The sequence below is a fragment of the Tupaia chinensis genome, unplaced genomic scaffold (assembly GCF_000334495.1).
Source record: "Tupaia chinensis unplaced genomic scaffold, TupChi_1.0 Scaffold000009_1, whole genome shotgun sequence".
Taxonomy (NCBI): Eukaryota; Metazoa; Chordata; class Mammalia; order Scandentia; family Tupaiidae; genus Tupaia; species Tupaia belangeri.
In genome coordinates, this window is record NW_006159439.1 from 2,072,835 (window position 1) to 2,097,614 (window position 24,780).

The 24,780-nt window shown below is 38.5% G+C and overlaps 1 protein-coding gene across 1 annotated transcript in view; it reads right to left on the bottom strand.

The window, feature by feature from the left end:
• Nucleotides 1-668: 668 nt before the first annotated feature.
• The window catches only part of PROS1 (protein S), a 78,813-nt gene continuing 54,701 nt past the window's right edge, over nucleotides 669-24,780 (bottom strand). The window contains exons 10-15 of the mRNA XM_006139869.3: nucleotides 23,029-23,218; nucleotides 18,067-18,234; nucleotides 15,981-16,149; nucleotides 11,998-12,146; nucleotides 8,767-8,992; nucleotides 669-1,955 (exon numbers count right to left, since the gene is read on the bottom strand). Of these exons, the coding sequence (XP_006139931.1) occupies nucleotides 1,795-1,955; nucleotides 8,767-8,992; nucleotides 11,998-12,146; nucleotides 15,981-16,149; nucleotides 18,067-18,234; nucleotides 23,029-23,218 (1,063 nt within the window). The 3' untranslated portion in view covers nucleotides 669-1,794. The remainder of the gene's footprint in view (nucleotides 1,956-8,766; nucleotides 8,993-11,997; nucleotides 12,147-15,980; nucleotides 16,150-18,066; nucleotides 18,235-23,028; nucleotides 23,219-24,780) is intronic.

Sequence of the window (24,780 nt, forward strand, 5' to 3'; positions counted from 1 at the left end):
TAAATGAGAAGCAGAAAAATTCTCTTCTGAGGTAATTTATTTATTTCCCTTTCTTCTGCTTTTTTTTCCCTTTTCTCATACTTTGTTTTTCTGCTTCCTTGCTTTTTAAATACCAATATAATTATCGAGAATTATTTGTTGATATTCATCATCCAAGGATATGGTGGCAAAGTAGGAGGAAAACAAGATCCCATATGATGACCTAGGACAGTTTCTGGCATGTGACAGACATGTAATTCATGCTTGCTCCTTTGGCTTTTCTTCCCTTTCTGACCACTGGTCTACAATCCGATCATAGATATTCATCAAATATTTGAGTTCTGGCCAAGTCACAGTAGGGCACACATGATGCTGAAGCCATAGGAGAGCCCTGAATTCAATTCCCAGCACCCTCTAAATAGCTGGCCCCAGTGGTGTGTGCCTATAATCCCAGCTAATCCACAGGCTGAGACAGAGGATCGTGACATAGCAAGACCCTGTCTAAACACATGTACATACACACATACACACTCAATAAATGAAAAAATTAAATGAAAAATAAAAATAAGACATTTGAGCTTTATCTGTCTTTCATCTAAAGAACTACTGTGCCACATAAAAGAGTTGGATGGGTATTATGAAATTTTTATGTTCCGTTCAGAGATGATAGAATAAAGATATGATTTATATATTTTTTAAGAGTATATGACAGTTTATTGTGTTTTATGGAATAAAAAGTATCTATAGTGGAAAAAAAAAAGTTCATTTTTTAAAACTGTGAGACAGCTGATACACACCTGGAGTGAGGTTCGGGAGTCAAACAACGCTCACCTGAGGTGCATCACCAGCAATCTTACCTTCTTACTTTAATTACAAAGACACAATATTGATGTCGTCCCTTTGGTATTACCCTTTTGTTAAAATCTGCTTTAGATTTCAAAGTTCCTTTTATCTTTCCATGATCCCACTCTGACAACACAGGGAAAACTATGAACTTCTACATTTATTCATTCTCTTTTCCACCACGAAATGCTGCATTTTCTAATCCAGAGCTTGCAAGACCCACACAGACAAATTTAAAGAAAACCCTCCCCAGGTTTCCACACCCATTCAAACATAGTCAAATGTTTCATCCTGAAAGATGCCAGTTTTCAAGAAGTAAGATTTGGGTGTTGCTCTCATGACCATAACCATCTGTCCCACTTCTTTTCTGAGTCAGGTAAGACACTGATTCAAAGGTGAAGCTAGGTAAGAGCAAGATGAAGCCTTAGATGATGGCCCTGAGGAATTATTTTCGAATAAAGCTTTAAGACCTCCCATTCAATACATATATAATAAGCCATCTTCACTTTCGCCTACATCAGGAAAAAATAAAAAGCAAATTAACAAACCAATAGTATCTGTCTATAATGAATAGCATTTAACTATATGCACTTTTGTTTAGGTTTAATTCTTTGCTTTCTGAGAAAAGGCAAACATATTTAAACACTAGTTCATGATTACAATTACAAAATTAATTTTTACTTTTACAAACAGAAATCAAAACAATGTCATTTGTAGCAAAAAATTAAAATTTACAATTTTCATATGTTTCATGATTTAATTTCTAGACAACAGAGGTAAGAATTTTTAAATGTGATTTGTATCAAAATGGACTTTTTTCCTTGAAAAAGGATCTTTTAAACATTCCAGAAGGCCAAAGTACCACAAAATAATCAAAGACTACACATCACATGTAAAATCCTTCAGCTGTTATTGAAAAGTAAATATAATTACACACAGGAAAAAAAGATCTTTCAGCAGAGAAAAGCTGTCTTAAGAACTCGTTGGGGCTTCCCAAACTGATGGACACGAGTGACTTCTAATGTCATTATGTTTAGAAATGGCTTCATCCAGATCCAACTGTACGCCGTTAATATTCATTTCCATGCAGCCACTATAAAAGGCATTTATAGGTGTGGCATTGAAAGGAACATCTGTAAAAACAGAATATTAGGCTATCAGTTCAGACTTTCAACATCTTACTTAGAGGTAAAGGAATCATTCAAACTTCCCATTTACAACCAAATTCCATGACTAAGTAGAAAGTTAACCATGGGGACCAGCAGATGGTGCAATGGTTGTATCACTGAACTCCCATGTAGTTGACTGCAGTTCTAGTCCTGGACTCAGTGGCTTAAAACTCACAGCAGACATATGTGTGTGCATGCCCCAAATCCTGAGAGGCAAATGGAGGAGAAGGTATGCCGGCATGGTCATGCCCCCTGGGGATGATTTCTCACTTTTTGTTTCCCTGTCTCTGTCAAGCTGGCGAGAGGATGTGCCCTATAGCAAAAATTTCTCTCTTAAAAAAAAAAAAAAAAAAGGTTAATGATGGGACCAGCAGTTAGCATAATGGCTATGTTGCTGAACTCCCATGTAGTCGACCCGGTGGCTTAAACTCACGCTGGGCACATGTGCGTGCATGCCCAAGATCTCGAGAGGAGAATGGAGGGAAAGGGATTGCGGCATGGCCATCCTCCCCCAGGGGGAGGGTGATTTCTCTCTTTCTATCTCTATGTCTCTCTCTGTCTTTCTGGCGAGTGCACGCACCCTATAGCAAAGACATCTCCAAAAAAAAAGAAAAGAAAAAAAAAGTTAATGACGCAATTCTGTTCAATAAATATACATATTACATGACTCCTACTCAGATAAGGTATTGTGCTTGGCACTTAATTTAGCCTATCATTAGTTTTAATTTCATAAACACAATAAATTCTCTTAAATAAATTTAAGAGAAAAGAACAAACTAAGGAAGAGTAGACAAGAGTATATTCTTGCGATAGTTTACATTCCTTATAAAAATAATATAAATTATTTTCTCTTTAAATTCAAGCAATAATTTAAGCCTCATTTAATCATTTTTTTTTCAAATCCAAGTTAGAACTACTTGGAAATCTTTTTAAAATGTCATGATAAAAGTATCTCTTATTGCTGGAATGAAATCAGATTTCTGTATTTTCCAAAGAAATAGTTTCTTGTTGAGCATACAATTGTAGGTCACGATAAAAGATTCCCTTTAATTTAATATTCGTGTTCCATAAAACAACAGTTTTTATAACTCCTCAGTGAATCGTTTTGAATCGTTTTAGTGCCTTTGGGCCTTTCTACGCTTTCACTCTCTTTATCAAGCTTAATACTTAAGTGACAGCCTTGGATTCCTGATAACTACGGTTCATGTTAAAACAGCCATCTCTCCACTTGCTTCTTCCTTTTTGGCAGCTCTTCTCCATGAATTTTAATTTGCAATGAATATTCTCTAGTCCTATTATTCTTCCTCAGTACCTTATGCCAAAGATAAATACTTCAAATTTCCCACTTTTAACTTGCCAGTACCGTGAATGCAGCTCCTACTTTTCTGTAAGTGCACAGCATTTTTTTTTTTTTTTTGGAGAGGTTTTTGCTATAGGGCGCATGCGCTCGCCAGACAGACAGAGACAGAGAGAGACAGAAAGCAAGAAATCACCCCCCGGGGGGACAGCCTCGCTGCTATCCCTTCTCCTCCGTTCTCTTCTCGGGATCTTGGGCACATACGCACATGCGCCAGGCGTGAGTTTAAGCCACCGGGTCCAGGACGCGAACTGCGGTCGACTACATGGGAGTCCAGCGACATAGCCATTACGCCAACTGCTGGTCTCGGTGCACAGCATTTTTTAAAAATCCCTTTCAAGTCTGGATAGACATCACAGATTATGCCACTATTTTTTTAATCTTCAGAGTACTCAATATCCTGTGAATTTTAATTATTAACATGTAGTTTAGTGTGCCTACTTTGCATATCAATTAGTAATTTATCTAGCCTGTAATTTATACTTTTCATATCTCAATTTCCAGCTCCCCTTAATTATTCTCTCCTAATTATTCTACTCTTTTTCTTTAAGTACATCTTTCCTGAAGTCAGTCCTCAGTGCTATTGTGAAAGTGTGGGAACCACTGAAATTTTGATATTTTTACTTCTTTTAAACTTGCATTTCCTAAAATTGTATTCAACTAGTTTGTGCATAAGGTAATAGACAGATTTCAATATAGAAGTTATTCATTTGAACTGTAATTATACTTGCTAGTAATTAAAAATGCTACCTAACTGCTTAACTAATTCTCTGTGTATCTATATCTTTTTTGAGCCTATTAAATTCTATTCCCAAAAACCTAGATACAATTTCAAATATGAGAAATTAATAATCTGAACAATTAAAGTGACAAACAATGGTTACTAGAAGCCTAGATATCAAATTCAGAATCTTTACTATGAGAATAACCTTCAAAGGGTATCTGAAAATGCTTCTACAGAACTTCCAGACTTTGGGTTTTTTGGACAGATGAAGTACACTGTTTGTGCCATTTTTTTGTCTTCCAGTATAAAGTTAAAGATGAACCTGCTTATTCTTCAGGTGTCCCCATCTTGGTAAACAGAATTTCCACCCATGCAATTTCTTATGTCAGGTAGTCAAGTGTCATCTCTGTCTTTCAATCATTACATCCTGTTAACTGTTTCTGACATATATCTCCAATCTATTTATTTTATACTATCTCTGTTGCCATTGCTCTAGTTCAGCAGCTTCCTCATCTATAAAATGAGGATAATAGTACCAATTCCCCAGAACGACTTTGATAATGAAATAAGTTGATAATTTGAAGTACTGTGAACAGTACCCAGGTGGCTTATTAGGCATCACTTGATGGTAGTACAGTTATGGCTACTATTATTTTTGTTTTTTCTCTAGGTTACTCAATAGCCGCCTAACTCATTCAACTGCAACCCTCTTCTGCCTCCCACCTATGCATCCAAACTTTTGAAATTGTGATATTATTATGACTTACCTATCCAAAACATCATCTTAATGATTCTCATGTCTTTTCCACTAAGACTGGGGCCCTGAACCAGGCCTCCAAGCCTTCACCTTCCCAGTTCCCAGCCTCATCCCGCACGACCATCTCCTTTCCTAAGTGTATTGTAACCACATCACTTTTTCCAGATGTATTTCTTAAGGATGTCAATATATTCTCTTTTTTTTTTTTCAGAGGTTTTTGCTATAGGGCACGTGCGCTCACCAGAGAGAGAGAGACAGAGAGATAGAAAGCGAAATCACCCCCCAGGGAGGATGGCCACACCGCAATCCCTTCTCTTCCATTCTCCTCTCGGGATCTTGGGCACGCATGCACACACGCCTGGCGTGAGTTTAAGCAACCGGGTCCGGGACACAAACCATGGTCAACTACATGGGAGTCCAACAACATAGCCATTACGCTAACTGCTGGTCCCAGGATGTATATATTCTCACTATGCCCACACATGGACTATTTTACCTACGTACTAACTCTGATCTTCACTCTCAGAACCTGCTTAAATTAATGTGTTTCTCCAAATATCAGATTTATAGTTTAGTTTCTCATTCAAAAATATCATACTTTAATTCTTTTGATATTTTTCTAATCAGTTATTTAATGTCTACCTTTGCCACTAAATGATAAGAGTCTTAGCAGCAGGGACTGTATTTCTTTTATTTATTATCGTGTCCCTAGAACCTGCGACATGGGATCTCAGTAAACATTGGGTAAATGATGGATGAAATAAACAACAGATGAATAAATATTGACTAATAGTTAGATGAACTGAAGAACAAATACTGGACTTATGATACTATTGTGAGGATAAAAGAAAATATATCCTTTCTGATGAGGACAAATGCAGCAAAATGTGGTCAGTTTCACTTCACCATTAAAACAAACAGACAGACAAAAACATACTAAGAAAATTTCAGTAGATGCCCCCAGAAAGATAAAAACGAATTCTGGAATTTTGTCTCCCTGTCTAACATCTTTTTAATAAATTTAAATATTTAAATTGTTATCAACTGGTTGAAAGTGTGCTTTTTAAAACTGAAGAGCAACTAAGCAGATACCTGGAGTGCCACCCAGGTACGTGGTCACCGTCCCTTTCATTGCCTTGTCTAAGATGGCAAGTTGTGTTGAAAGGTCTTCAGAGTAGATGATATTTCCTTTAAATGGAGTCCATAGCTCCAGACGGTCTCTGTTGACTCTGAATTCCAGATGCGAGTGTTGACTGGAACACAGATTTATGGCCTCTATCCGGGATATCACCGTATTTTCAACAGATACCAGAACATCCTGAGAACACAGCAAACATGCAGTATTAACAAGCACGAACAGTAATGCCACTTATAAGCGACCTTTACATTTGTGAATTCAGAAACTGATTTACGATGAGAAAAAAGATGTATCATAGAGTACCCACGTTCAAATGAAAAATTATTATCATCATTATTTTAAACTATACATTTGTTTTACAAACTCTAGGCTTAGCTAATGTGTAAATGTATACTGGCTTCTGAAAATTCAATGAACTATCAGAGTTTTTTTACCTACAATGGGACTCCAAAATACTGTGTAGTCAGAAAAGTCATGACACATTTTTGCATACAAAAATATAGCAAAAATACATCATGACTTTTCCGACAGCCCAATAGTATCTTAAGCCATATCTTTCTGTTTAGAAGGCTTCCTGACTTTAACACTTACTAACAAGAAGTTGAATCACTCTGTTGTAAAAAAGACTGAGACAATCTAAAGAGTTTTCATAAGCATATGACAACAACCCTGAACGGTTTGTTTGTGCCATACCAGCATCCTACGGACTTGGGGCACAGGACGTGAAGTGGTCTGAGAAAGAAAAAGCAGGGGTCACCAGCAGTAAATTCGAGAGTATTTGCCAAAGGATTCTCAAAAAATTTCATGTTGCTGAACTTTGCAAGCCATTGGTAAATCTAATTTACTCAGCTTGTCAAAACTGATCAATGCTTATTGTAGCTTATACGTTTCAGAGGAAATGTGAAAAATAAAGAAAAAATTAAAATCCAAACTAGAGAGACAGCTGTTGTGATGCTTACCAGTGGTACATGGATAATCTGAAATGGTTACTTAGAAATCCAAGATACCTATGTTAAGGGAGCATCTATAATTCACAAAATACAGGTTATTTCAGGAAATCTATATTGTGTTATACGTGTCTATATCCTAAACTCATTTTTAAAAAATGCTAAGTTGAGAAATGCTTCAAGATGAACAATGGTATGTGAATAATATTACGTAATGTTGTGCATATCTCTTGAGAAGGAAATTTGATATGCAACAGAAGTGCCATGGAGACAAACACAGAAAAGACAAAATAAATACCACAGACAAGGCGTGCACTGACCTCCTTTACTTCGTGAATACAGTGTTGGAGGTAGGAATTCCATTTTGTTTAAAAACAAAACAAAACAAACAAAGCAAACAAAAAGCCGAACTTCAAAAGTAGTAAACTCTTGGGACTAGCAGGTGGCATGATGTTTAAGGTGTCGGACACTCCCATATGGCTGACCATGGTTCGAGTCCCATGGCTTGCTTTCTCACTTTCTCTCTCTCTGTCTCTCTCTGGTCAAATTAAAATAAATGAATGAATAAATAAAATGAAATAAATCTTTTTTTAAAAAGTAGTAAACTCTTTGTAGATAAAATTTAAACTTGGCAGGGCATTTTTTTTAGTTATTTGTGGTTACACCAATAACTCTCCCCAAATCACCCTTTAAACTGCAAAGAACACCTATTTTTGGGGGGGGGGGTTACTATAGGGCACATGCGCTCACCAGACAGAGAGACAGAAAGTGAAAAATCACCCCCCATGCCACAATCCTTTTCCTCCATTCTCCTCTCAGGATGTTGGGCATGCATGCACATTCACCCCGTGTGAATTTAAACCACCAGTTCCAGGACTCAAACTGCAGTCGACTACATGGGAGTCCAATGACATAGTCATTATGCCATCTGCTGGTCGCAAGAAAACCTCGTTTTCTTTTTTTTTTTTCAGAGGTTTTTGCTATAGGGCACGTGCGCTCACCAGAGAGAGAGAGACAGAGAGATAGAAAGCGAAATCACCCCCCAGGGAGGATGGCCACACCGCAATCCCTTCTCTTCCATTCTCCTCTCGGGATCTTGGGCACGCATGCACACACGCCTGGCGTGAGTTTAAGCAACCGGGTCCGGGACACAAACCATGGTCAACTACATGGGAGTCCAACAACATAGCCATTACGCTAACTGCTGGTCCCAGGATGTATATATTCTCACTATGCCCACACATGGACTATTTTACCTACGTACTAACTCTGATCTTCACTCTCAGAACCTGCTTAAATTAATGTGTTTCTCCAAATATCAGATTTATAGTTTAGTTTCTCATTCAAAAATATCATACTTTAATTCTTTTGATATTTTTCTAATCAGTTATTTAATGTCTACCTTTGCCACTAAATGATAAGAGTCTTAGCAGCAGGGACTGTATTTCTTTTATTTATTATCGTGTCCCTAGAACCTGCGACATGGGATCTCAGTAAACATTGGGTAAATGATGGATGAAATAAACAACAGATGAATAAATATTGACTAATAGTTAGATGAACTGAAGAACAAATACTGGACTTATGATACTATTGTGAGGATAAAAGAAAATATATCCTTTCTGATGAGGACAAATGCAGCAAAATGTGGTCAGTTTCACTTCACCATTAAAACAAACAGACAGACAAAAACATACTAAGAAAATTTCAGTAGATGCCCCCAGAAAGATAAAAACGAATTCTGGAATTTTGTCTCCCTGTCTAACATCTTTTTAATAAATTTAAATATTTAAATTGTTATCAACTGGTTGAAAGTGTGCTTTTTAAAACTGAAGAGCAACTAAGCAGATACCTGGAGTGCCACCCAGGTACGTGGTCACCGTCCCTTTCATTGCCTTGTCTAAGATGGCAAGTTGTGTTGAAAGGTCTTCAGAGTAGATGATATTTCCTTTAAATGGAGTCCATAGCTCCAGACGGTCTCTGTTGACTCTGAATTCCAGATGCGAGTGTTGACTGGAACACAGATTTATGGCCTCTATCCGGGATATCACCGTATTTTCAACAGATACCAGAACATCCTGAGAACACAGCAAACATGCAGTATTAACAAGCACGAACAGTAATGCCACTTATAAGCGACCTTTACATTTGTGAATTCAGAAACTGATTTACGATGAGAAAAAAGATGTATCATAGAGTACCCACGTTCAAATGAAAAATTATTATCATCATTATTTTAAACTATACATTTGTTTTACAAACTCTAGGCTTAGCTAATGTGTAAATGTATACTGGCTTCTGAAAATTCAATGAACTATCAGAGTTTTTTTACCTACAATGGGACTCCAAAATACTGTGTAGTCAGAAAAGTCATGACACATTTTTGCATACAAAAATATAGCAAAAATACATCATGACTTTTCCGACAGCCCAATAGTATCTTAAGCCATATCTTTCTGTTTAGAAGGCTTCCTGACTTTAACACTTACTAACAAGAAGTTGAATCACTCTGTTGTAAAAAAGACTGAGACAATCTAAAGAGTTTTCATAAGCATATGACAACAACCCTGAACGGTTTGTTTGTGCCATACCAGCATCCTACGGACTTGGGGCACAGGACGTGAAGTGGTCTGAGAAAGAAAAAGCAGGGGTCACCAGCAGTAAATTCGAGAGTATTTGCCAAAGGATTCTCAAAAAATTTCATGTTGCTGAACTTTGCAAGCCATTGGTAAATCTAATTTACTCAGCTTGTCAAAACTGATCAATGCTTATTGTAGCTTATACGTTTCAGAGGAAATGTGAAAAATAAAGAAAAAATTAAAATCCAAACTAGAGAGACAGCTGTTGTGATGCTTACCAGTGGTACATGGATAATCTGAAATGGTTACTTAGAAATCCAAGATACCTATGTTAAGGGAGCATCTATAATTCACAAAATACAGGTTATTTCAGGAAATCTATATTGTGTTATACGTGTCTATATCCTAAACTCATTTTTAAAAAATGCTAAGTTGAGAAATGCTTCAAGATGAACAATGGTATGTGAATAATATTACGTAATGTTGTGCATATCTCTTGAGAAGGAAATTTGATATGCAACAGAAGTGCCATGGAGACAAACACAGAAAAGACAAAATAAATACCACAGACAAGGCGTGCACTGACCTCCTTTACTTCGTGAATACAGTGTTGGAGGTAGGAATTCCATTTTGTTTAAAAACAAAACAAAACAAACAAAGCAAACAAAAAGCCGAACTTCAAAAGTAGTAAACTCTTGGGACTAGCAGGTGGCATGATGTTTAAGGTGTCGGACACTCCCATATGGCTGACCATGGTTCGAGTCCCATGGCTTGCTTTCTCACTTTCTCTCTCTCTGTCTCTCTCTGGTCAAATTAAAATAAATGAATGAATAAATAAAATGAAATAAATCTTTTTTTAAAAAGTAGTAAACTCTTTGTAGATAAAATTTAAACTTGGCAGGGCATTTTTTTTAGTTATTTGTGGTTACACCAATAACTCTCCCCAAATCACCCTTTAAACTGCAAAGAACACCTATTTTTGGGGGGGGGGGTTACTATAGGGCACATGCGCTCACCAGACAGAGAGACAGAAAGTGAAAAATCCCCCCCCATGCCACAATCCTTTTCCTCCATTCTCCTCTCAGGATGTTGGGCATGCATGCACATTCACCCCGTGTGAATTTAAACCACCAGTTCCAGGACTCAAACTGCAGTCGACTACATGGGAGTCCAATGACATAGTCATTATGCCATCTGCTGGTAGCAAGAAAACCTCGTTTTTGGGGGGGATGGGATGGGAGAGGGAGAGGTTTTTGCTATAGGGCACATGCGCTCGCCAAACAGAGGCAGAGAGATAGAAAGTGAGAAATTGATCCCCAAAGGGGATGGCCACGTTGCAATCCCTTCTCCTCCATTCTCCTCTTGGGATCTTGGGCACGCACGCACACACGGCCGGCGTGAGTTTAAGCCACCGAGTCCGGGACTCAAACCACAGTCAACTACATGGGAGTACAGCGACATAGCCATTACGCTAACTGCTGGTCCCAAGAATACCTCTTTTTGAACTACGATAGGTTATTAGTCAATATGTTTCAGAGTTCCTGTGAGCATCCAAGCCAAGCTTTGCATAACAAGCTTCTTGCTGTGACTTGTTGAATTCCAGTGTGGATGACACATGGACAGAACTATCCGCCTCTACAGAAGTCTGAATACTACAGATTTTCTGATAACTCTCATGTTGTCTTTATCTAAGACTTTTTCCTATCCTTTCTCCTAATTTCAAACAGGTGCTGCCACTAAGAAGCCAAGTGGACCAGTGTTTGTGTTCTTTCTTCTCCCCTAATTTACTCATGTGCGAAAAGATTAGCAATGTGAGAAAGAACAAAACATAATTAAGCAACGAATATCTGAGAGATTATAATCTCACCTGTTATTACAGACTACTTCCCAGAATCCTCAAGGATTCTGAATAAGGGTGGATCTCTCTGTACTCTGTGATGGATCCAAGCAGCCCGTATGTGCACCTGCCCAATCTGAGCTATTAATGCAACAGGTTTTTCAATACTCCCCCTTTGCTTCTTAGCTCATACCTTGGAAATGAACCAGCAAAAAGTATGGATGGCTTTTTATCTTAACAAGGTGCTGGAGAATGTGCCAAACATTTTACCTAAATGATGTCATTTCATCTTCAAAATAGCCCTTTCAGGTAAACACTGCTAAACACATTTTTTTTTTTTTTTTTTTGGAGAGGTTTTCGCTATAGGGCGTGTGTGCTCGCCAGACAGGCAGAGAGACCGAAAGCAAGAAATCACCCCCCGGGGGGATGGCCACACCGCAATCCCTTCTCCTCCATTCTCCTCTCAGGATCCTGGGCACACACACACACACACGCCCTGCCTGAGTTTTAAGTCACCGGGTCCAGGACGCGAACCGCGGTCGACTACGTGGGAGTCCAGCGACATAGCCATTACGCTAACTGCTGGTCCCTGCTAAACACATTTTTAAAATGAAAAAATAAATAAACCAACAAAAGCAATGCCTCTACAGGTTTAGAGTGAAGTTACCTGAAGTTTCTCAGAGGTGGAATCCACCAAGGACAAGGCAAAGGGCACGGTATTGCCAGAAACCAGAGCAAGCATAACACCGGTGCCCGCAGACGGGCGAATATGCAAGGTCAGGTTTACTTGCCAACCCTCCTCATTGGTTTTGTTATCTGTTTATAACAAAGAAACAGAAGCAGAATTAATGTACTCCTGAAGTACACCAGAAGGAATTATCATGGTCTAATAAATATTTAAAGCAATCTTTGTATAATACTAAAGATTCTAGCTTCCTTTCTAAATAATGTATAAACCTAAACAAAACAAACTTTTTCTTTTTTTATTCTGCAGAAAAGAAACACACAAATGAAGCCTCATCCTTCCATTCTTCCTAGATGAGAATTCTAAAGTGTGATGTTAAGGATTAGTACGAATTCTCCCTGTTATCTTGTTAATAGCTCTTCCTTCTCCTGTACATACTCGCCGGTGCTCCACTATCAGAATAGTCATACTTTACCTTACTTTTTGAGAGGTTTTTGCTATAGGGCACATGTGCTCGTCAGAAAGACAGAGAGAGACAGAGAGATAGAAAGCGAGAAATCACCCCCCCAGGGGAGATGGCCACACCACAATCCCTTCTCCTCCATTCTCCTCTTGGGATCTTGGGCACACACACACACACATGCTGGCGTGAGTTTAAGCCACTGGGTCCAGGACTCGAACCACAGTCAACTACATGGGAGTTCAGTGACATAGCCATTACGCTAACTGCTAGTCCCCAGAATAGTCATATTTTAAAGTAGAAGGAAGTTGGACAAACTTATCACAGTCTTTGGGAGAGAACATTCAGTGTAAGATGCCATTACCACCCTCTAACTCCTTCCCTGGAGCTGTGGAGGAGTAAACATGATATACATCCCTAGGGAGAATCTGACAGTAGAAAAGTACTCTGAAGGCAACAGTTAACTTTAAGTTAGAATGGTTACTTTTGTTCTGTGGTCCTCTTGTCATAATACTGAATATTCTTTCCCTTTGTTACTAGGTTAATCCATCTACTCCCCTAGAGTACACGCTCTAGGAGGTGCAAATCTCTATCAGCACTTTGTTTTCCACAGCAATCACTAATAAATGTTTGTTAAATTAATGGTTCCAAAGTAGTGGGAATCCTAAAAATATTAGCTCACGGTCTGAATTAAGTCTTCTTCATTTATTATGTACTGAAGCCAAGTACTACTTGGAGCCTTTGAAAAGGTGAATGTGAATGGAGAAAAAAATATTTTTTTCTTTGACAAGATGTTCTTCCCTTTAGCCACATGTAACATTATTACAGTTTTCATCCTAACATCCTAATCCGATCATTCTCACCCAAAAGAAAATAGGTATAATAGTTTGAAATAAGTAAGTTTAATACAAGATATTGCACTTGTACCAATATAAACACACAAATAGATAGAAGTTAAACGTAATGTTAAATATTAAGTATAAAGAAGGTTGCTTTTAAGTTATCCATGAGATAGCTAATTACTTATGAAAATAATTTTTTAGATACAATATAAGTGTTATTTTTATTTCCTTTCTAGATATGTTTTTTCTTTTCAACAAATCATTGTGGGCTTAATTTTTTTCTATAATCAATTATCACCCCCATTTAAAACATGCTTTTAAAAATCCTTTACATGCAGACGAATAGAATTGAAATTAAAGGCACTGTACTAATTTATGTTAGGATCACAAAGATAACTCTTATAAGATGGCAGTTAAAGTGCTGGACTTCCACATGTCTTACACGGTTTGAGTCCCAGACCTGGTGGCTTGACAATCATGTCAGATGCATGCGTGTGTGTGTGTGTGTGTGTGTGTGTGTGTGTGTGCGTGCATGTGTGTGCCTAAAATCCCGAGACAAGAGGAGAATGGAGAAGGGATTGTGGCATGACTATCTCCTTGGAGGTGATCTATCACTTTCCTTATATCTCTGTGTCTCTTGGACAAGCACGTGTGCCTTATGGCAAAAAACTAAAAAGAAAAAAAAAATAAAACCTTCCATAAAACTATAGTGAATTTCTTTTTAGGCTACAAATCAAAACATTTAAAATACAGTTTTTTAGGGTCAGCAATTATGTCACTGTACTCCTACAAGGCTGACCATGGTTTGAGTCTCAGAAATGGTGGCTTGAAATTCACACCAGGTGCGTGTGCGTGCCATGCCCAAGATCCCGGGAGGAGAATGGAGAAGAGATTGCGGCATGGTCATCCCCCCAGGGAGTGATTGCTTACTCTCCCTCTCATTGTCTCTATCTCTGTCATGCTCTCTCTCTCCGGTGAGCACATGTGCCCTAAGGCACAAACCTCCAAAAATAAATAGATAGATAGCTAAAATAAAATACAGATTTTTTAAAAGCAAATACATTAGCACTAACTTAGTTTATAATGCAGAATGTTAGTAGTTCAAATAATAAATTCCTAAAAACACTATGACCCCAATAAAATAATTAAAATGTATGACTAGCTAGTAAATACAGGGGAAGATATCTAACATCAGAGAAACTATAAAAATCTTTATGACCATTAAATTAAATATTTAAACTATCAGAAAATAAATCCTAAGCATAAACTTCCTCATTCTGTTGGTAGAAGTATTAACTGATAAAAGATCTTTGAAAGAGAATACAATGGAACCTCAAATTATTAAGTAATTATATAGCTTTCAATGGAATTTAACTCTAAGACACTCTCTTTCACAATCAGCCATGTAAGTGTGGCAGCAGAATGTATTAATATGTTCAAGAATGTGCACAGAAGTGTGATTTGTAAAGGTAAAGATGTGAGCTTAGTCTGGCAAGACTTCCTCCTCAATTTAGGCTATACAAAACTGGAAATGGCACTTTGCCCACCCTTACAACAACAAAAGGCAGATTATCTGCACAATCACAGCTTTTCTTAAACTAGCAGAGAGCTAAGGTTACAGAGCAACCAACTACCCAGAAACCTAAAGAAACGCAGGGTCTTCTAGGAAAGAAGTGTAAGAACACTTTCTTAGAAAGAGTTCACAGCAGTTGCCAAACAATTTGCTAAGAATAATTCAGGTAAAGCTTTTTTTTTTTTTTAAGAGAGATTTTTACTATAGGGTGTATATACTCGCTGGAGAGACAGAGAGAGAGAAAAAAGGCAAGAAATCACCTCCCAGAGGAGATGGCCATGCTGCAATCCCTTCTCCTCCATTCTCCTTCTTTAAAAAAAAATATTTATTTAATTCTATTTATTTATTCATTTATTTTCATTTGACCAAAGAGAGACAGAGAGAGAGAAAGAGTGAGAAAGCAAGCTGCCAGGTCCAGGACTTGAACCATTGTCAGCCATGTGGGAGTGTCCAGCACCTTAACCACCACGCCACCTGCTGGTCCCACCTCCATTCTCCTTTTGGGATCTTTGGCATACATACACACATGCCTGGCATGAGTTTTAGGTCACTGAGTCTGGGATTCAAACTGTGGTCGACTACGTGGGAGTCCAGCAACATAATCATTATGCCATTGTACTGATCCCTAGGTGAGGCTTTTTAGCAAATTCTTAAAGTCCACCTGGGGGCTTGTGTGAGTTTATAGAAGCTCTAAGAATTGTAGACGTAAGGAAAATTTATACCCATTTACTGCTTCTTCTCCATGGATCTTACTGGGTGCTCCAGAGAAATACTAGGAGCTGGAAAGGGAACCAGAGAACCCCTCCTAGGGGCAGCAGAGCCTTCTCCGTCTCCATATGCAACAAAGGCCCTAATGCATTTGGGGAAAGGGCATCAAACCTTGTTGTCCTAAAGACATGTAGGAAGACTCATTGCACCTACAGATCAGGGGGAAAAAAACAGGGAAGACACAAACAAGAGCTATCTACCATGCAGGGGAAGCAGGAGAACATACTGAGCCCACTGGACAAGTCCACTACGGTGCGTGATGGGGAGGAGGAGCAATGTCAATCGTTAGTGGGAAAAATGAGAGAAGTGAGAAATCACTTACTATAATCTATGTTAAATTGAGCAACTCCAGAGCCGGGGTAGTAGGAGCCCTTCTCCACAGTGACCAGGCAATGTTTATTTTGTTTCTCTTGAATAATTTCCTTTACTCCTGAAGCTCCTTGATTCATCAAATTCCATCCTCGTATACATCCATCTAGACGAGGGTTAATCTAACAGATTAAAATACAAATCAAGGAATGCATTTTAAAGTCAAGTCAGATAAGTGGCTTAATTAACTATAAATAAAATTTTTCAGTTAAAAGGTAAAAACAAACAAAAAAACCTTTTTTTTTTTTTTGATATTCTTAAGTACTTTAAATGTTTTGAATTTTTTTGGAGAGGTTTTTACTATAGGGCGCGTACGCTCTCCAGAAAGACAGAGAGAGACAGAAAGCGAGAAGTCATCCCCCAGGGGGTATGGCCACACCGCAACCCCTCTCCCCGTCTCCTCCATTCTCCTCTCAGGATCTTGGGCACAAATGCACATGCACTCAGCGTGAGTTTAAGCCACCAGGTCCGGGTCTCAAACCGCACCTGGTGGCTCTCAAAGTCGACTACATGGGAGTCCAGCGACATAGCCATTACACCAGTTGCTGGTCCCTAAATGTTTTGAATTTTAACCAGGCCTAGTGGAACACTTGTGGTCCCAGCAAATTGGGAGTCTGCGGCAGGAGAATGTGACATAGCAAGACCCTCTCTTGGGTGTGGGGGGGTAAAAATTTAAATGTTACCTATTTTTTTCCTTTTCAAGGTGTCCTTCAGATGGACAGTTACTAAGAGTGAATTTTTGCCCCACCTGCCCTTTCCAATATCTAGCAGTAATTTTTCTTCTCTGAAGTTGTCCAAATGCTTCTAGCTGTGGCCTTGGGCTCTAAGCTGCTTTCTATTATTTAGTTTGCTATTTGTTTCATTAGAGCATTTACAACACAGGTCCATGGTGCTAATCAGATTCTATGCCTTTTCAGGAACAAAGCCATTTGTATTTTTTAGCCTCCACCAGTACATCCACCCAGAATCAAGACAACTAGTAGCCATTTCATAAATGGCTGGTTCTTTGTTTATCATTTATTTTACTTTTAAATTGTCTTGATCTAGTCATTTCAAAGACTAGATATATTCACCCTGACATTAGTCAACTAACTCAGGTTTAATATCACATCGTAGAAATCTCCTACAAGGTAAAGTAACTAGGAATTACCAACAGTGAGATAGGAATAAAATAATAAGTATAGAAGTTAAGTCAGCAGTGAATCTAGTAGGCACATGATCTCAAATGAAATTTTTAGAACTCTTAGAAAGGTGAATAGTCTTCCTCATGAACCTATTCCACAGTTATCAGACAAATATCATATTCAGAAAATCATTTATCTAATTGTAATTTAGGCTACAGTTATACCCTCAGTAAAAACTTTTCTATATGTAAGAAGTATCCCTGTATATGCTGTCCTTAACTTCTCAGATGTGAGTCCCAAAACAGACTTCAGAGGGACCGGCAGTTAGTGTAATGGCTATGTCACTGGACTCCCACGTAGTCGACCGCAGTTCACGTCCTGGACCCGGTGGCTTAAAACTTGTGCCAGGCGCATGTGCGTGCGTGCCCAAAATCCTTAGAGGAGAATGGAGGAGAAAGGATTGCGGCGTGGCCATCCCCCCTAGTGGGTGATTTCTCGCTTTCTCTCTGTCTCTGTCTGGCAAGTGCACATGCCCTATAGCAAAAAAAAAAAAAAAAAAAAACAGACTTCAAAAAGTCCTTTGACTGACTGCTACAAAATAGTGCAATTTTTTTGAATGAACATAACCATGTATATGTTTAATAGCAAAGTATGGACTGCTGTGATGTTAACACTAAATTAACACTAGAGAATTTATAAAATCTAAAATCACAAAAACTCTACATTCATTTTCTTGCTTCCTTTATATAATTTCAGTGGTAACTACTGTTATTTCATGTTCAATTCAAGTTCTCACACTTGGTATATTTAACAAAATAACTTCCATTGGCTCTCAGAAAACTACATCTTTTAGTATTATAGACAAAAATAATTCATCTATGATGAATGATATAAGCTATAAGCTTGGATCATTACCGGTCTAATAAATGCACTTTCCATTTTCCGAGGAAATCCTGCAAAGTATACTTTGGTTTCCAGAAATCCATTTGTAGGCTTAAAAAGGCTTCCACGTTTATTTATATTCATCACAGCTTCTTTAGCTATTTTAACACTAACACTGTTTTCTAATTCTTCCACAGACACCTGCAGTTAAAAAGATACAAATTATCAAACAACCAAGCATTGCTGCATGTCATTTGAAACACTGAATCAAAATCCTGCTATTATTTCAATAAGCAATTCTCCAAAATAGTCATTTAATGTCATTATTAATTTTTTCAACTCATTTGGAATAATAAATTATGATAAATATGATAAAAATTTGTTTTAAAGTGACATACTTGATCAGAAATTAAATGCACAGCATACTTTAAAGTTTAAAAAAATAGTATTCAGCCAAGTTTACACATTCAATCATAACAAAAGTCTTTCATTTCCAGTGTGTGATAAAATTAATCCAAACTGTGCCACTCTTTCTTAGGAAAATTTTAATTGTTCTTACATTGCAATTGTCTGACAGTACACATACAAATCGATAATGTAAATAAGTTCTTAATATAAACTCAGAGAAATCAGTAAGTCCAGTATTCTTCTCATGACACACAATTTTTTTAGTAGTTCAAAAGAGGTTGAGGTTGTGTCAATGAAAGTAACGAAACGTATCACAGAAGGTTTATTCACAGCAGAATTATGAGCGACCATGTCTCATGAACAAAATCTTTGGTAACCCTGAGAAAAGTGTTCTGGGAGGCGTAGACGCAGCAGCTCTTTCACTTTGTTCTGAAAGCAGTAAACAGGAGCAAAGTGTAAATCACACATGGAGTTTTCGTATTAGCCTGGCCCAAGAGGTCAGAACATCTAGAAGTAGGGGTCTACAGGCTTTAGATGGGCTTAGAAATTATTTTAGCTATTAGTTAACGCATAAGCCTATCTCAAAAACTCTAACATAAATAAAAGAAAATGAAATAAAAATGTAAATTTAAAAAATTATAATATATAGTATTTGTACCTGTAATGATTAAATCAGGGATTAGCATATCCGTCATTTCAACCATTTATCATCACTCGTGTTGGGAACTTAGCCTACAAGACCTGGCTGGCTCATTTCTTTTACTTTTTATTCCTTCTCATTTTCTTTTACCGTATCCTCTCCTTATTCTCAACCTCTAGTAAAAAATCCCAGGGCTCAGACCCCAAACCTTTAGTTTCTTACCATGGAAGTATTCTAAATGAGACTCTGTGGGCCACCTCTAGGGCGTTTGGAAAATCTGGGGTTGGGCAGCACTTTCACAATGAATAGGAGCCATGCGGGATGGGAAAGTGCTACGCACTGCAATCGGCGGGATAGCCATGCACAGTAAGCAATAAGATATCCGATATCTTGCAAACCTTCCAAACATCCCTGCATAACTATTAGATATTCATGTAAGGAATACTCAAGCTTATAATTACCTGAGTGTGTCCGTTTCTGTGTACCACAAATTTTTTGTTGCGCCATTTTAGCACTGATTAACATTTTAAACAATGCAGTACTTTATAAACCAAGTACGAATTTATGTTTGTTTTGTTTAGCTCTTTACCAAGATTCATATCATTTTGGAAAAGCAGCACTGCTCAGGAGCAAAGAAAATCTCTTGCTACAGCACCTCAAATTCAAACTTAAGATTTTTTTTTTTAGAGAGATTTTTTCCTATAGGGCTCAGGCATTTGCAAGAGACACAGAGAAAGAGACAGAGACAGAGAGAGAGAGAGGCACCCCCCCACTCCCCAGGGGGATGGCTATAGTGCAATCCCTTCTCCTCCATCCTCCTCTCAGGACTTTGGATATACACACACACATGCCCAGTGTCCAGGTCTCAAACTGCCATCTGCCATGTGGGTGTCCAGCACCTTATCCACTATGCCACCGGCTGGCCCCAGGAATTTTCTAAGACAAGCTGTTTAGGGCTGATATACAGGGAGTATGATATCAGAAAGGAAAACCAAGAGCCTCTACCAATCTGTACCGGTTGAAGCCAGAAGAAACCAAATGAGGACAGACCTTCACTGAACTCAGATGAACTTCTCACGAAAATACTAAAATCTCTCTCATTTTTTTAAACATGTTTTTTGAGAGTTTTTTTCACTAAAGGGTGCGTGCGCTCACCAGACAGACAGAGAGAGACAGAGAGACAGAAAGCGAGAAATCACACCCCAGGGCGGATGGCCATGCCGCAACCCCTTCTCCTCTATTCTCCTCTCGGGATCTTGGGCACACACGCACATGCACCTGGCATGAGGTTTAAGCCACCAGGGACGTGAACCGCGGTCGACTATGTGGGAGTCCAGCGACATAGCCATTACGCTAACTGCTGGTTCCCAACATCTATTTTATAAGGGCTTCCTGAGGTTACAGGTGCCTGGCATGGGTTATAAGCTGCCGAGTCCGGGACTTGAACTGACGTCAGCCATGTGGGAGTCCAGCGACATAAACATTACTCCCTCTGCTGGGCCAAGTAATTGATTTTTCCATTCCCTAAGTATCTTATTCCCTGCATTTACCTCTATGTTCATGTTGTAGTGGAAGACCCTGGTAAAAATCAAATGTCTGCATGGGTCCATCTATAATCTTTTTCACTTGCTTTCTTATTGAAAGCAACCAAGAATTTTTAAAACTGCAGAAAAGCAAGGTTTCTAAATGTAAACACTTTCTCTGTTTACCAATCCTTAGCCAGCTCTGTTCTGGTACACTGGTGGGTTGGCCAACATATGGTTTGGGTCATTCTGTCCTTTGTAGATGAAGATGCTCTGTAGGTCATGCCTTTAAAGACTACACTTTTTGACCACTGTAAAGAAGTGGTTATTGCGTAAGACCTTAGAACCTTGTTGCTAGCGCCTCATATGATGGTGTCTTTTTGCTTAGGAGTGCAGGACTCAGCCTGTTCCCTAGAGGCCCTGATTGCCTTAGGATTCAATTCCTAGCTTGCAAAAAGTAATTTGTATTCAAAAGAAATTAAAATAGCAAATTCAAATATAAAAACAAACAAACAAACAAAAAAAAAAAAAACTAAAATCTCTGCCACAGGAGGAGGTCTGGCTCCATGAGATGGACAGAGAAGCACGACCAATTGCTGCACCTGTGTCTATAAGAGCCTACCTTTATCTGGATCCCAACTTTGTCCACCTTTCCCAGATAAGATCCTTAGCATCCCATGCCTCAGTGAGACATCCTTTGGGAGCAGTTCCTTGTGTCCTCCTACCTGCTGGCTTATAATAAAGTTTCCTTTGTTCAAATGGACTTGGTGTAGGCCATCAGTCCAACTCATGCCAGGTCGGTGGACCCACTTTTCAGTCACCTACAGCACTTCAAAAACACTCTAAAAGATGAGTAAACGTAGAAATGAAATAATTTTGTAATGACCGTACATGTCTTCTCAACAGACCTCTCATGAGCTCCTGTAGGTATAGCTGACTCTTTAGACTCTTTTCTAAGGTAAAGCTGAGCTTTCTCAGTCCTCCTCTGTGAGCACAGCAATGACTACTACAGAACAGAGGCCTCCTCGCTGCCAACCAGTGGGAATCCTTTCTTCAGGAAAAGTCCCATTGTAATTATTGTAATTCAGTTGATTTAAGTGCTACTCCCCATTATTAAAATAAAAGCTATTTTTTTGAGAGATTTTTGCTATAGGGCGCGTGCGCTCGCCAGACAGAGAGAGAGAGACATAGAGACAGAAAGCGAGAAATCACCCCCCAGGGGGGATGGTCATGCCGCAATCCCTTCTCCTCCATTCTCCTCTCGGGGTCTTGGGCACACATGCACGCACACGCACCCGGCGTGAGTTTTAAGCCACCGGGTCCCGGACGCGAACCACGGTCGACTACGTGGGAGTCCAGTGACATAGCCATTACACTGGTTCCCAAAATAAAAGCTATTTTTAGAATTACATAAAAATGTTACTTTCTAAGCATTCTGGTTGGTACCTCCTTATATATACTGTTTGTACAAAACTGATTGCTTATATACATGCTTACACTTAAAATTGAGTTAACTTTTTGATATTTTTCACTGTATTTCTCTTTTAAAAATATTGGTAGCAACTGAGGGTCATTTTTCTTTCCTTTTTTTTTTTTTTTAAGAGGTTTTTGCTATAGGGCGCATGCGCTTGCCAAACAAACAGAGACAGAGAGACAGAAAGTGAGAAATCATCCCCCAGGGGGGTATGGCCACGCCGCAATCCCTTCTCCTCCATTCTCCTCTCGGGATCTTGGGCACGTATGCACACGCGCCCAGCGTGAGTTTTAAGCCACCAGGTCTGGGACGTGAACCGCGGTCAATTACATGGGAATCCAGCAACATAGCCATTATGCTAACTGCTGGTCTCAGGGTCGTTTTTCTTGATCAGCAGTGTTTTGGCAATAAACTACTATGCTTGCTAATAATCCCTGACCTATAGGGGAGACACTCCATTGTTTTTTGTTTGTCTGTTTTGTTTTACGTTCAATCACTATATATCATTACAGCATGCAAAATGGATTTTCCAAGCATGAATACACTGTGTATTAGTCCAGACAAAGATGTTACCACACCAATTATTATCAACAGATCATTTTCCTTTTTTGTGTCCCTTCAATATTTTGATTCTTTCCTTTTCCCCTTGATTCCCTCTCTTTTACTCTATCATCCCATTGTTCATCCGATGACAACCACTAGAAAAGGTAAAAAGTTAAGACAGAATAGTTCAAACAAGTGAAAACAACTTTAGTTATGGGAAACCCTAAATATAAAGTGAGGATATTCTTTCTCAGGCTACTTACAGGACTTACAGTGCATCGAATACACTCCATACAACACTAGATAAATCCAAACCCATTTCTCTTGGTACTGCTATAAAAATAAATCATCATTTTATAAAAACTGCATTAATGTGGGACAGTTTTTATGAAATCTTCAAAACATACCATATTCCATAAGCCATTATTAATAATCTTGCCTCCACTTGTGATTTTGGTTGTATACTCATTCTTAAACTGAATCTCAATCCTTCCCTCACGAAGTGCAATCAGGAACCAATCCGAGTGATCGAGAGACTCTGCATACAGGATCACGCCTTCTGAATCGTAGGTCCGGAAGTCAAACTCAGCTGAAAATCTAAACAGCAGACAAGGAAAGGCCCTCAATAGTGAGAAACAGGGAAGACTTAAAGTATTATTCTTATTTCTTTTTCTGGCAAACAGCAATATGTTGGAAAGGCAATGTTCGTTTCATTCTCTGGAATTGTTTACAAAATTACTGCACTGTCTAACAGAGAAAGGCAGAATCTGACTAAATGTGGATTATCCCTGGCTCCAGGTGCATTTAAACTCCAGTTATTGTATTTTCTTACTTATTCTTGTACTCTTTTCCCAGTGAAAAAGATATGTTGGTAAGTTTTCATCTTTTCGGGGGGCATATATTTTGAAAGCATCCTTCAAATGTGGAATCATTCCCATTTATAAATATTAGGCATACTGTATCTCTCCTGGAGCATTTTCTACACCATATAATCTGACATTAAGATGTGCTTTTGGTCTGCAATCATAACTAATTAGTAAAAGATGTTACCACTTCATGATTTGGTTTATCCATCAAGAGGCATATTTTCCCCTGGTTTACATGTGTCAGAAAGGACTCTCTCACAGAGTTCTGGATGATTGCAAACATAATTAAGTCCTCATGGATGCTAAGGAAGATAAAGTTAAAAACTTTCAAATGTATCTCAAACACTCTTCAAAAAATCTAATTGTATAACTCATTGCAGGAGAATAAGGAAGAAAAGCTTGAGAGATATAATGTATCCATGTATCTAAATTCTGGTCATGCCAATTGGGACTAAGACTCTCAACTAATAGGTAACTAGAAGTCTATATAACTGTATACAACTCTGGACCTGTATGTAACCTCCAGAGGAGGGAAATTCTAGGTATGCTGGATTTAACATAACAAGTGCTGAGTCAGAACACTTTAATGAGAATCAGCATTAAGTTTTGCAAGGACCGACTAATTAAAATGTTTGAAAAAAAGATGAATGGGAAAAGAAAAAAAATAGTTTTATAACTATTAGTCACTTAAAGGTAATTTAAGAAGTCAGAATTTCATATAATTGTTAAAAAAAAAATCTCACTTTCATCTCAACGTTTAGTAGTAACAGAAACACTATTTGAAATGGGGTACAGATCTCTCTCAAATGGAATAAAGGAAAGTCAACAAAATAAACTCTTTTATATTTAGAATTTTAAGAAAATACTCCAGTATGGTGAAAAGTTTGTTGGATAGATGATAATATAGTAGGCATGTAATGAGCTCAGATTATATAAAAAGGAACCATTTTACTTGCAATAAAGATTTCCATCTTCCTTCATATTTATCTGAGCATTTCATTAATGTGAAACATGCATTATCTTGCCAAAACTCAAGTCTGTGTGGGAACCAGCAGTTGGCGTAGTGGCTATGCCACTGGACTCCCACGTAGTCGACCGTGGTTCGCGTCCTGGACCCGGTGGCTTAAAACTCACGCCGGGTGCGTGTGCGTGCATGCCCAAGATCCCAAGAGGAGAATGGAGGAGAAGGGATTGCAGCATGACCATCCCCCCTGGGGGGTGATTTCTCACTTTCTGTCTCTATGTCTCTCTCTGTCTGTCTGGCGAGCACATGCGCCCTATAGTGAAAACCTC